The sequence below is a fragment of the Acyrthosiphon pisum genome, chromosome A1, assembly GCF_005508785.2.
Source record: "Acyrthosiphon pisum isolate AL4f chromosome A1, pea_aphid_22Mar2018_4r6ur, whole genome shotgun sequence".
Taxonomy (NCBI): Eukaryota; Metazoa; Arthropoda; class Insecta; order Hemiptera; family Aphididae; genus Acyrthosiphon; species Acyrthosiphon pisum.
Genome location: NC_042494.1, coordinates 81979158 through 81991761, shown reverse-complemented (window position 1 = coordinate 81991761; position 12604 = coordinate 81979158). Strand labels below are relative to the sequence as shown.

General features: G+C 29.5%; 1 protein-coding gene across 4 annotated transcripts in view; it reads left to right on the top strand.

Moving 5' to 3' along the window:
• LOC100159868 (carbonic anhydrase-related protein 10) overlaps positions 1-12604 on the top strand; it is a 124520-nt gene that overhangs the window by 21578 nt on the left and 90338 nt on the right. For all 4 annotated transcript variants that reach the window (XM_029487622.1, XM_029487621.1, XM_029487623.1 and 1 more), the window contains exon 3: positions 2794-2841. In XM_029487622.1, coding sequence (XP_029343482.1) covers positions 2794-2841 — 48 coding nt within the window. The remainder of the gene's footprint in view (positions 1-2793; positions 2842-12604) is intronic.

Here is a 12604-nt window from a genome sequence, read left to right as displayed (position 1 = left end):
TGAAAAAAAAAAATTAAATAATATTATCATTATGTTATTTTTATAATAAATTAAATTCAATGCAATTTTACAATATAATTTATAATAAAAACAAAACTATAATAATTGTTAATTTTTTTTGTTAGTATATTATATTATAATATTATATAATATATGAGTAAAATTAATAAACATTGTTTAGTTTCATAGTTTATTGTAAAATTGCATTGAATTTAATTTATTATAAAAATAACATAATGAAAATATTTGTTAATTTTTTTTTCATTCCACTAATATAATATAACAATTATTATTATTATTGTAATAATTGTTTTAAAAAATATATAATATACCTAGTTGAAAAACAATACTATAAATTATTATAACTAGCCAATAGGTAATAGTAAAATTATAATTTATAATTATAATTATTATATATTTATACACATTTATTTATAATGTGTACATTGTCCGGTATTCCACATTGCTGTAACATGTATACCTAATCCTCCTATTATAATTGGTTTTGCTTTCTGCGGTGTTTTCTGCGTGGGTTTCACGAAAAAAAGCAAATTGAGTGCATAATATTAAGTTGTACTTAAACATGTGTACGATATGCGTGTCGTATGATATATATACGTACTATTATATTGTTATACTGTTACATACGAGATTATGTTTAGGCTTGTTTTTCGCTCATGTTCGATTTGATTATTTTTCCATATGGATGATTCTGGTTTTGCAGAATACCGTCTTAATGTATTTTATTTTTTTTTACCATTTTATTTCAACAGTGTCCTGGTGATTTACTAATGGACTTCGTTTTTCTATGTTACAGTATCTTTTTAAAACTTTTATATTGCGACGCACATTATACTTATGCATTTTATTTGTTTAGCGAATGTCAGTTTCATAGAATTATTGAGAATCGTTAGAGTCTCAATATTATAAATTATAATAATGTAATAATAATATATTATGTTCAATATCAGCAGATCGCACTTTTTTGATCGAATTCGTATAATATTAACATATCGTAAATGTCGTTTCGTTATGTTTTAGAACTTTCTGAAAAAAATACTTCGAAAAACGTAATAACTTCTGGAGATAATGCGTATAAATGAATCTCCTACATCTATTTTTGTAAGGACAAACGATAAACTGTGATGAAAAAAACGATGTATTATGTGACATACAAATCACGTCACACGAAATGGCAATCGTTTACGAGTGTTTAGTTTGTATAGGTACTCGTTATTGTTTTACTCCTTTAAATGGGCGATTGACAAGAGCAAGCGAAGACGAGTGCCGGTGGGGTTGCGTCCTTGACTGTTTGGAGGGGATGGTCGTGTGGGTGATGTGCAGGGTTCGAAAGATGCTCGCCACTCTTGGCACGATAGGCCGATAAGCGAATAAAACACGCGCGTACATGTTAATATTATGGTTTTCCGCATCGATTCAACCAAATGATAATAAATGTCGTCCGTTTGTCTGTCGGTGGGTGGGCGGGTTGAGGGTTTATCGGTTGAACCGTAAAAATTTTCTTTTATAAAGATATACACTGTCGAGAAGACGACTCACTGCTGCGGCCGACGACGACGCCACTCGGCAGGACTTCGTCTAGTCTTTCGGGCGCCCGCGAGGGAAACGCTAAAGGCGGGCCCAGAAATGTACGTCTATATAGGGGTCGCGCCTCAGAGGGCGATAGGGATGCGAGTGAGAATATAAATGTATAGAGACGATAGCGAGCGGGTGGGTGGGAAAAAAATAAAAACTAAAATATATCTCTCGGTGAAAACTACGTATGTGTGTGTGTGTGTGTGTGTGTGTGTGTGCGTGCGAGCAGAAAAGCGGCAACAATAATAAAACCGGGGACGGTGTATAATATACGAGACGAGAGGGGTGGTCGCGCGGAGCAGATTAATCGGTGTTGGCAACACAAACCGACTCGATGGCGCCGCCGAACGAATATCATATCCGCTCGTCCTTTTGCCCGCCGCCGCGAACGTATATGATATAACGGTGGAAGTCAATCGGAGACGAGTGGTGTATTTTCTCATGCCGTACTTAAAAGGATTTTTCGGAGCGTAAGCGGAAATGATTGTCCCGCTGCCGCAACCAACACTATTATAATACTATCGTCGAGAGAATGTCGGTAATATAATACTATTATTATTATTATTATTATCTACGCAAACGATTATTATCTGTCAAAATAGCGAAAAGAACAGAAACCTATATAAGCGGTAAAGAAATAACAACGCCGTCTATAGGTAAACCTTCTACTATAAGAATTGTTTTTATTATTATGGAGATGTGCATCTCGGGCAAAGTGAAAGAGAGTTTCTCACAGTTGTAGCCTGTATAGGTCAAAAACAATACATTTTTCAACATATTTAAAGTTCCAATATTATTATAAAATTAGGTAAATATATTACGTGAACACGATAACGAGGCAAGTCGATTGATCGGTCAGATATGTCTATACTCATTAATCGCATATATACGCAAACGCAATACGCATATGCATATTACCCGACGGGGACTAATACAACAAACGACAATTATATGGATTGACATCGAGGGGGGCGCCTCGTCGTGTATGACGCTTATTCCTATTTAACCGTGTATAATATACATGTATTATTACTATTATGGACACAAATTTACGAGTAAGGCATCTAATAATTGTTGTTAAACCAATGTAATTAGTATACATAATATTATAATTATTATTATACGCACCGTGCGCGTACCGCGGTATAATAGCTAGTCGGTAATTTATTGATTTCGTGTATTATTATATTGTTACAGGCGTACAGGCCAGTTGGGACGAGTGGTGGACATACGACGGAATATCAGGTATCGTTATTATATATTATTATTATTGTTACTGTTATATTATGACGATAGCTGTAGTTGACAAAATACGTTCGATCGATAAAATAATAATATGCGGTGGTGAAAACAAAATATATTAAACACATAACACCGAAACGTTATTGTTATTGATTTGATATTTTACCGTATAATGTGCGCCGTATGATGGCTCATAAAATTAGCATACGAATTTTGTACGCACAGAGATTTAATTAAGGTTTTAACCGAATTCGACTACTACACTTAATAATCGCGATTCAAACTTAAACAAATTATATGCGCGACCCGAAGACTTAAAAGCAACGTAATACTTTCTAAGTAGTTTTAATTTTAAAATATGGTTGTTTAAAAGTACACTCATTTTGTACAGTATTATGCGAAACAATGATCAAATTAAAGTATTGTTACTTGCTATAACTTGAATAAATTAAATAAATAAACAAAAATGTTCATTTAAAAATTTTAATATCTTAAAATTATTTATACACTTATTGTTATAAACAACTGTCACTGCTTATTAGTGTATAAATGGTTGTGTATAATATTATAAATATTCCGATACAAAGGGAATAATAATTATAGCTGCAGATTAGATATTCGATACAAAATCGTATTAGGATATTAGGTATTGAGTATTATTTTTTAATATAGTTGCAATAATTCCTTGTGACTGTTTAACATATTTTTTACATACATTTATAAAATCACAAATCATTTTTATAAAATTGTTTCGTATGAAGTATAAGAAGTTTAATAATTTTTAACATAATTGACAAAAGAAAGTATTTTTTTATACTACACGTCTACACAGCAAGATACGATTACAAGTATTTTTACAAAATATGATTTTCACGTTACCTGAAATATTATGTTAATATAATTACGTGCTAACAGATGAAGTATATTATAAAATTGTATACATTTTATTAGCCGAGTGTGTTATATATATTAATTGTATTTCTATTATAACACTGAAACATGTCAACATATACGTCCAGTACTATCTGTGTAAATTAATTTTATTATTCTGGAGGTGTGAAAGCACTTCTATACAATTGAAACACAACTTTTATTATTTCGTCCGATGTTTTACATTTTAACCACGAGTCCAAAAAATGTTTTAGTAAAACCTTTCATCTTATCAAAACTTTATTCAGTATTTTATGCTTGACAGTTATAGTTTGATCATATACACCATTTTGTGAATCATATCATTCACAAAATGGTGTATTCAAAAAGCTCCGTAAATTTTGTACTGCGGTGAAGATAACGTGAACATACATGAATAGGTATAGTTTTTTATTGCTACAAAAAAAAAAAAGAAGGAAATGTATGATATATTATAACAGTGATATTTTGATATTGATTTATAATATGTACAAAGTATTTTATCTCTAATGCATTTTAAATAATAAAACAATACGGTGTCCAGCCGCAAAACTATATTTTATTGGAACTTGAACTTCATATTAATATGATGCACAATCTAGTCAATTTTCTAAAAATGTATTATAATATTATGTTAATTTGATCGGCGCAACTCTCTAGTAGCGCAATTAGAGCTAGATTATGGAAGGGGGGGGGGTAAAGTTGCAAGGTTTAAATTAGAGCTAATTTTTGTGGGTGTGGGGTGCGGGGGTAGATAAATTATTAAATAGCAAACAACTTATAACATTTTATAAAATATAAATAGAACTTTTAATAAAATTTTTATATTTTTATTTTATTTTAAAATTCTGAATATCCATTTGTAGGTAAATACAAAAATTGGAGAAATTAAATCATATTTTATAATTTTATAGTATAAATTATTTACCAATAATCTACTCAACTATGACATACATTGTATACCATATTGTTAAGAAGAAAACAAAATTATTCAAGAGTATAGATAGGCGAAAAAAGTACCTATCTAAGATTATAAATAATGAACAACTAACAAGTATAAAATATGAACTACAAAAATAAAATGATTTACATATTCATGTCGAGAAGAACGTTTATAAATAATATTTCGGAGTGTCATTAACAACTGTGCTATAAGTATTATGTATTTGACTTGGGTTCGTGGATTTATTAAACGCATTTAAAGTTTTCAGTCTTAAATGACGTATCCAATTACGTTCTTGAATACTTCAAAGCAGTTTGCTTATGGCGCTCGTGAATTTCCCTTATTAATAAACTTTGAAATTATAACGAAAGCTTATGATAAGAAAATAATTACTCAATAATTTAATGATGAGTTATACTTATTCAAAATACACATTAAATAGCAAATATTATAGTAAGAAAATGTAATATGGGATAGAACAGTTATATTGTTTTGGTCTAAACTTTTTCTCGTGCAATTAAATAACAGCACACATGCACTATTATTGTTATGGCATACCTAACATGATATCATTGCAGTTCAGCAGAATATACGTATCAATTTTGTTTTCAGTTTTATTGTTTATAAAATTATAAATTGTCGATAGTATAAACGTTCATTTTTTCACTTTATATAATAAGAATGGTCATAAAAATATCGTTAAGTATCAAAACCTTCTTGGTCATTTTAACGACGAAGTTTTAGCTTTTCGTTTGTGTGCAAAAGAAATCTTAAATTATTTTCATTCGGTGGTTGCTGAAAACATTAAGGATTTATTACCTCGTTGGCGATGGGATCGGGTTGCAATCAGATAATATTATCAAAAGAAACCTAGTTTTAGATTTTTCCCGCTTCTCCGGGTTATTAAGGTTTATTGTAGGCGACTGTAGTTTTATGTCGAGTTTGTGTATGGGGAATTTATGCTTGAGGCATAAAATGACTACAATTTTATTATTTTATATGTTTGGCAAATTTTCAGAGGGAACATAATTAGAAAAAAAATGCTACGTGACTTGAAGTTTCATTATTTTTATTTCCAGCAATAAAACTTTCCGCGGAATGAAAAAAAAAACAAACAAATAAATAAACTGCAGTAGTCGTTTTAGCACCCGACTGTGCTGAAACTGATTTACTAGAATCGGACTGTAAACTAAGTACTTTCAGTAAATTTATTGACAATTGTGTACTTGTTACTTTTCAATCTTAAGCATCTCTTATGCCTATCCGACGCGTTGTGTTTCGGTGCGTTTAAGGTTTCTAATCACGATTGTGGCTTTTGTGGCTCACTATTGAAAACGTCGAGACGATAGAGGACTGCTATTGTTTCGTTTAAATTCGCCGAATAACCTTGTTATCTTTCATTTATTTTAGTTTTTCATTTCAGAATTCTGAGTAGGTCTCGGGTTAGTTATTTTATGAGAATTTATTATGACCCATTTTGAAGGTGAACCATTATAAAGACAGAGCCCGCAGCAAGTTGTTTGGTATAAGATTGAACTACGATTGGACTGTAAATTCCTATTCCAAATATAGAATGTTAAATATAGAGTTTATATCCAATTTACAGTTCAATAAAATCATCGTATAACTTAATCGTTATTTGCGTTAAATTCGTTCTTAGAAATTGTATATACGCGTTTAGAGAAGATCATAGCTATGATGAAAACTTAAAAGAAAAAATTGATAAAAAATAATATAGTATAGAGATCACGTCGTGTTCAGGAACGAGTGATACTGTGGTAAACTATACTGTGTTATGATTTATGAAGAATTACAATTGAAGAGTATAAATAGTATAATTTTGGATAAAATATTTCAAAAACATGGGGAAACATAATATATATACCTACATCGGCTACATTTATATAATAGAAAATGTATGCATTTTTAGTAACATATAATTTGTTCACGTTCAAGTACCACAGATTGGTAATCCGCTTATACTTTCAATCACGAACGAGAAAAATAGAATACAAGCCAAAGTCAACAAGCCAACTTATAGATCTGCAAATTATAAACAAACATCCAAGTTGTTATTGTATTTGTTTTTCCAAAAAGGATCAAAACATAGCAAATGTATTCTGGTCACACATCGCCGTTATGTTTACAATTGCGATTTTACTTTACACTGGTGACGCCGTCTGGGGATGCATAAAAATCATCAAAAAACTGAAAAATAACAAAAAAATATTACCATTATAGTTTATTCTATTGGCCTGAAGGGTAATACAAGTTTAAATTGAAACTGTGTTAAATTAATGATTGGGATCATATTCGATATTAATGAAATCGGTTTACTATTAAGGATTATTGAACTTATTATAGGATACTTTCTTATGGCTTGAAACTTATTTTTTTATTGGAACAAATTAAGTACATAATAACGTTTTAATAACAATTTTAAATTAAGCCGTAAGCTATTTTATACCTAGCTATAAAATGTTTTCCAGAAATGGGTTATTATGTTTTAAATCCCTTTTATGTATGAAGGTGCACATTTAAGATTGTTCATACTTATAAAGTTATAACTATAATTTCCTTGGCTTCTAGCAGTCTTATATTTAGAAATTATATTGTTTTTAATGACATGTTATTAGATATATTTACAAAGTGATAGTTTCAGAGTCAAAAGAGTAAAGAACTTTTAAAGACTCAATTTTGATCAAACTAAATAATGTAAAATGATAGAAGTATTAAATATTATGTTGATTAATAATGACCCTCCGTTACAGTTAAGATTTAAATTTGTTTAATTTTATTTTAACATTAAAATAAAAAGATAAAAATTAAGCCACTGAAAACTGAAAATGCGTTTTATTTGTGTGATACGCGGAACTATCGATAATTTTTCTAGGCGTTACTGAACAAATTTACGATTTCGGATTTGTCAATACAGCAAAAATCCACATATTTCTTATCCGGCTCTAGACATAGTCCAGTTAGTAACGGTTTTTATCGTCGGTCATAAACGCTCCCAATGCCCTGCCAAAAGTTATGACTTATATTTATTTTTTTTTGACGATAATAACAATGTATGAGTCGTAAAAGTTCGATGAGACTGCTAGGAGATGTTTTTTCACCATACCCATTCGTATATGTGTGGATCCTTTAAATGGTTCTAAAATAACGGTCAATAAAATTCAGATTCTACCACCCGCAAACCGCGACCGTCTATATTTTGGTCACCACCGTCGTTGGAACGGTTCGTGATGCACAATAGGACATTTTTCGAACTGGCAAGAATTATATAACATTTGAAATCCTCGAATGACGAATGTTCTATTTGATTCACGTTTGCATTAGCACATGAATGTTTAATGTGTTTCACTTTTCATTTTTTTAATGTCTACATTGTTATTTATTTAGTTAGTATTTTTTCCGGCCTCGTGCCCGTCCCTGTCATACCTGTCGTATCGGAAAACCATTTTAATAACGCCAGTTCGACGAGCTTCAGATTTAAAAATAATGAAATAATCAAAGAACTTTATTCAACTGACTGAAATTTTTATTCAAATAAAAATATTATCATTATTATCGTTCTTCAAAGAAAAATATGCTTAAGCAATACCGGCATCAATTATTATGTATGATCATATTCTTTTTTTAATAATATACGATAATAGTACATTATTTAAAGGTACCATTATTACAATTTACAATCGGTAATAAAATATCTTAAATAGGTATTCATAAGTATACTATTGCATTTGGCGTTGAAATAGGTAGTAGTGTATAGTAATTGTGTAAAATGATTTAAAATTATGCATAAATAAATGTATTAAAAAGAAATATTAAATATTTTTAACGATAAAATAATCATAATTTTTACAGTTTATTGTATATACATTGTTCAAATTGCATTATTGAAAGGTATATTATTTTATTATTTTGCATTTGTATTGTACCTCTTTGTAAACAAATATGATCATATATTATTATCCTTCATTTCTATACGTCTTACAGTACGTCAGCATATATTATTCTCACTTGTTTAGTGTCACACGTTATTATATTAAATTCATTATGATATTTGATACCTATAATATATTAGATATAATAATATTTATAACCTATCTTATAAAATATATATCTTCGATACATTTTGATACCAATACCTAATATTGATTTTACAATGGGTGTTATTTTTGTCGGCAAAACTATAATTTAAATTCACTATACTTTTCAATTCGTTTAGATTATAATTTATTAAATTCATAAAGCTATGATATAAATCAATGAAATTATAAACCACACGTAATATATGTACTTGCTATTTTATAGAACCATAATAATATAGAAATCTTATATGTTTAGCGTCATAAAATCAGGATAACTCTTTACAAGGTAGGTACACACATCAATACATCATGACGTATCAGTAGGCTGGTCTGTAGGACGTAGTAATAATTATTTTAACTGAATTTATAAAAAAAGATAAATTTTAAAATTAAATTAGGTAACTTATATGTAGGTAGGTACATCTGTTATTTTTTATAAATGTTCCTCTTTCAAAAAATATTAAAATAATTTAAAATTAAATTCTAAGTACCTCCATAAGTTTGACCAAATTACTATATAATCATAAATTGTGTCAAATGTGCAAATACTATTATCAAACTGATTTTTGATATTAGTTTTTTTAAATCTTCATTCAAAAACGATTAGTCAAACTATAAATAATATGCACGATAAATAAAAACGTAATAATAGGTATATGATTATTGATTACTTTCCTAACATTAGAAAACGATAATAATATGTAATTTAACTTGAAAAAAAAAATTAGAATTTTAAACAGAAATATTGTCAGTCTGTAGAAAAAAAAGTATAGTTAATTTTATCTATATATTCGTCTGCATACAATCTATATACCTACTATCCATATCATTGTAAAACAAAAAAACTATTTCAGTGAACGTATTTTATGAAGGCAATTTTAAGACTTTTAACAGTATAAATTTGTATGTCATTCTTTTTCATCTAATAAATTTTTTAAATATATAAAATAATTCTAATAATGTAGTTGAAATAACTACATAGCTAATCATGTTATTCAAAGAACAATATAAAGTGACATGGATAGTATAGAAAAAAATTCCAAATTTTTGAACATTAGTAGGTACAGGTAAAGCCTGATAATGACAATTTAATTCTATTAAAAAGTATCACTATTAGATTACGAAAACTACGTCTTATTTTCTTTGTACAAATAATTACCTAAGAAGTTCTCGTAAAGGTCAAGTAAAAATGATTTACCAAGAAAAAAATGTTTAAAATAGTTTTAATTTATATAAGGAAGTGTACAATTGTTAGTGTTAACAACAAGTGAATTCTATCGGAATAACGAAAAATCTATCATCTGTAAACCATATAACTGAAAAAAAAATGAAAAGAAATTATGAAATCCATTTGGTGCGATACGTTGAAACAATTTGAAACAATTGTAGTGTAAAATGACAATCCGAATGATCACAAAAAACTAAAAATAATGGCACAATAAAATAAGAAGGTTGGAAGTGAACAATTTATATCACGGAATAAAAATATAACGCTGATGGAATGAAGTATCTAATTAGTAACATGATACCTGGTGTCATTATAAAAAAAGTGTATACAACAAATGGAACGAATGAAGTAAAATTCACGATCCAAAATTAGCCAAATTATACATCATGTATCATGGCTTATAATAATTATGAAATATAATATTATCAGTGGCTTCATACATAACAGGCACGTCTTTAAGTTAGACATGCATGTCGAGTTTCAAAGTTTGAGACCCGAACTTCTACCGCAGATTTTGTTGAATTAAAACGATGTACAAATTGAACAACTCAAAAAGCCCACGAGCGATTTCCAGTCGAATAAAGTCTTAATTCTTGGCCTCTTCTCACTGTACCTATTAAACGACGGAAACTAATTTCTATCGGGCGAAGCACAAAACGTCTTTGGTTGTACTTTTTGAACTTTACATCGCGCCCGTATATTTCTAGCTTTTGACCTATTGATTAGTTAAAAGTTGATCACTGACCATATTGTTTATATATATATATATTATATTGTTATATACATTTATCAACAAAAAAAAAATCCCAAGGCAATGTCAAAATGTGAAAAAACTTATTTACTAAACACATATTATACGTCATGGCCTAAACTCAACGAATTGGTTTTCTGAAAATAAAATTACATCTTCAAAATTCCTTTCGCGGGGATTACGCTCTATTAAAGGTTTCCACGTATGCGGTTGTAATATTTTGTCCACAGAGTTATACATTTTAAATGTATGACACATTCATGTATATTTAATATTTCTATACATATTATATTTATTTCATAATCGCTCTCGTGTATAACTAAATATTATAGACGCCTCAAAATCATCCCATGGAACTGGATTCGCCTTTGTGGACAACAACAAAACCTATATGTTTAAGCCTCCTTCTGAAACCAGCATTTTCTCCGCTGAAAGCCAAGCCATCCATAAAGCAATTACACACGCGACGACTTTAGTGTCCAATGAAATACTTATAGTGAGTGACTCTCTTAGTGCACTCCTTACTCTCGAAAATCCCTACCCCAAAAATGAAATTATTCAAGCCATCCATGAAAAATTTTCATTTTCAAGCAAAAAATTCGATTTCTTATGGGTTCCCTCACATACTGGCATAATCGGCAACGAACTAGCAGATAAGGCAGCCAAAGAAGCAATAACATCACCCAGCTCAGTAACAATGAACAAAATAACATATCAGACGCACTCATAAAAATTAACAATGTAACTAAAAGTCACTGGCAAAAAATGTGGGAGGAGACTCAAAATACAAACAAACTTAGATAAATTAAATTATCAATCGACCCATGGAAAAACCCCCTCACCATCATCCAGGCACGAAGAAGTAGTCATCACAAGGTCTTGGATTGGACATTCCCGTCTAACACACCTGTACCTTATAACCAAAGAAGACCGAATGCCCCAAGTTCAACAGCTTCAGACAAATTCTTGGAAACCCATTAACGATGCAACAAGCAATCGGCGAAGAGATCTCCAAAAATATATACTATGTTAGTGAAAAAGTGTTTTTCACTAACATAGGATTAGCAAAATTAATGTAAAAAATACCTGTACTTAATACCTATATATATCATACTCCCTTTAATGTAAAACAAAATGTTCCTCCATAGTTGTAAGATTATTACTTTATAACAGGGCTTAAAACCGGTAACCGCTTTTAGTTTTGCAATGCTGGAAGCGGTTATTCATTATTGGTTATCGGTAATCAAGGTAAATATATAAATGTTAACATTAAAACGGTTACCTCATATTTTCAATCCCGGTCTTATAACCCAAAACCTATTCCCGACCAAAAAAATTAACGGTTTTTTCGTGGAACTTAATACTTGAATTATGTCATGAATCATGATTACATTATAGTTGAATTTAATTTTCCAGCTATTTTTAAATTTTTTCCCCAATTAATTGCCGTCAATTATTGCTTATCAGTTGTAAATATCACATATTTATATATATATAGGTATACGTGTATAGCTATATATTTTAAATACCGTCATAAACGTCGTCCTCGTGCGCTGATTCCTATCACGAAATAGTTGATGGAATAGGGGCTCGGTCCATTTAGTGTTTACTACTATTTAGTACTATTTAGTATTTACGATATTTTAATGCTGTCGTCTGTTTACTGTTATAATCTTTGTTTCTTAGAAATATACACATTTATATACAGTACCACAACTTACTTTAGATAGGGGACCTTCCAAGTTTAATTGTAAGCAATTTGTTTTAAAATTTTTAGGTTTTTAGCACATTACACTTTATTTTGCATATATTTATAAACAGTTTAGTATTAAATTACA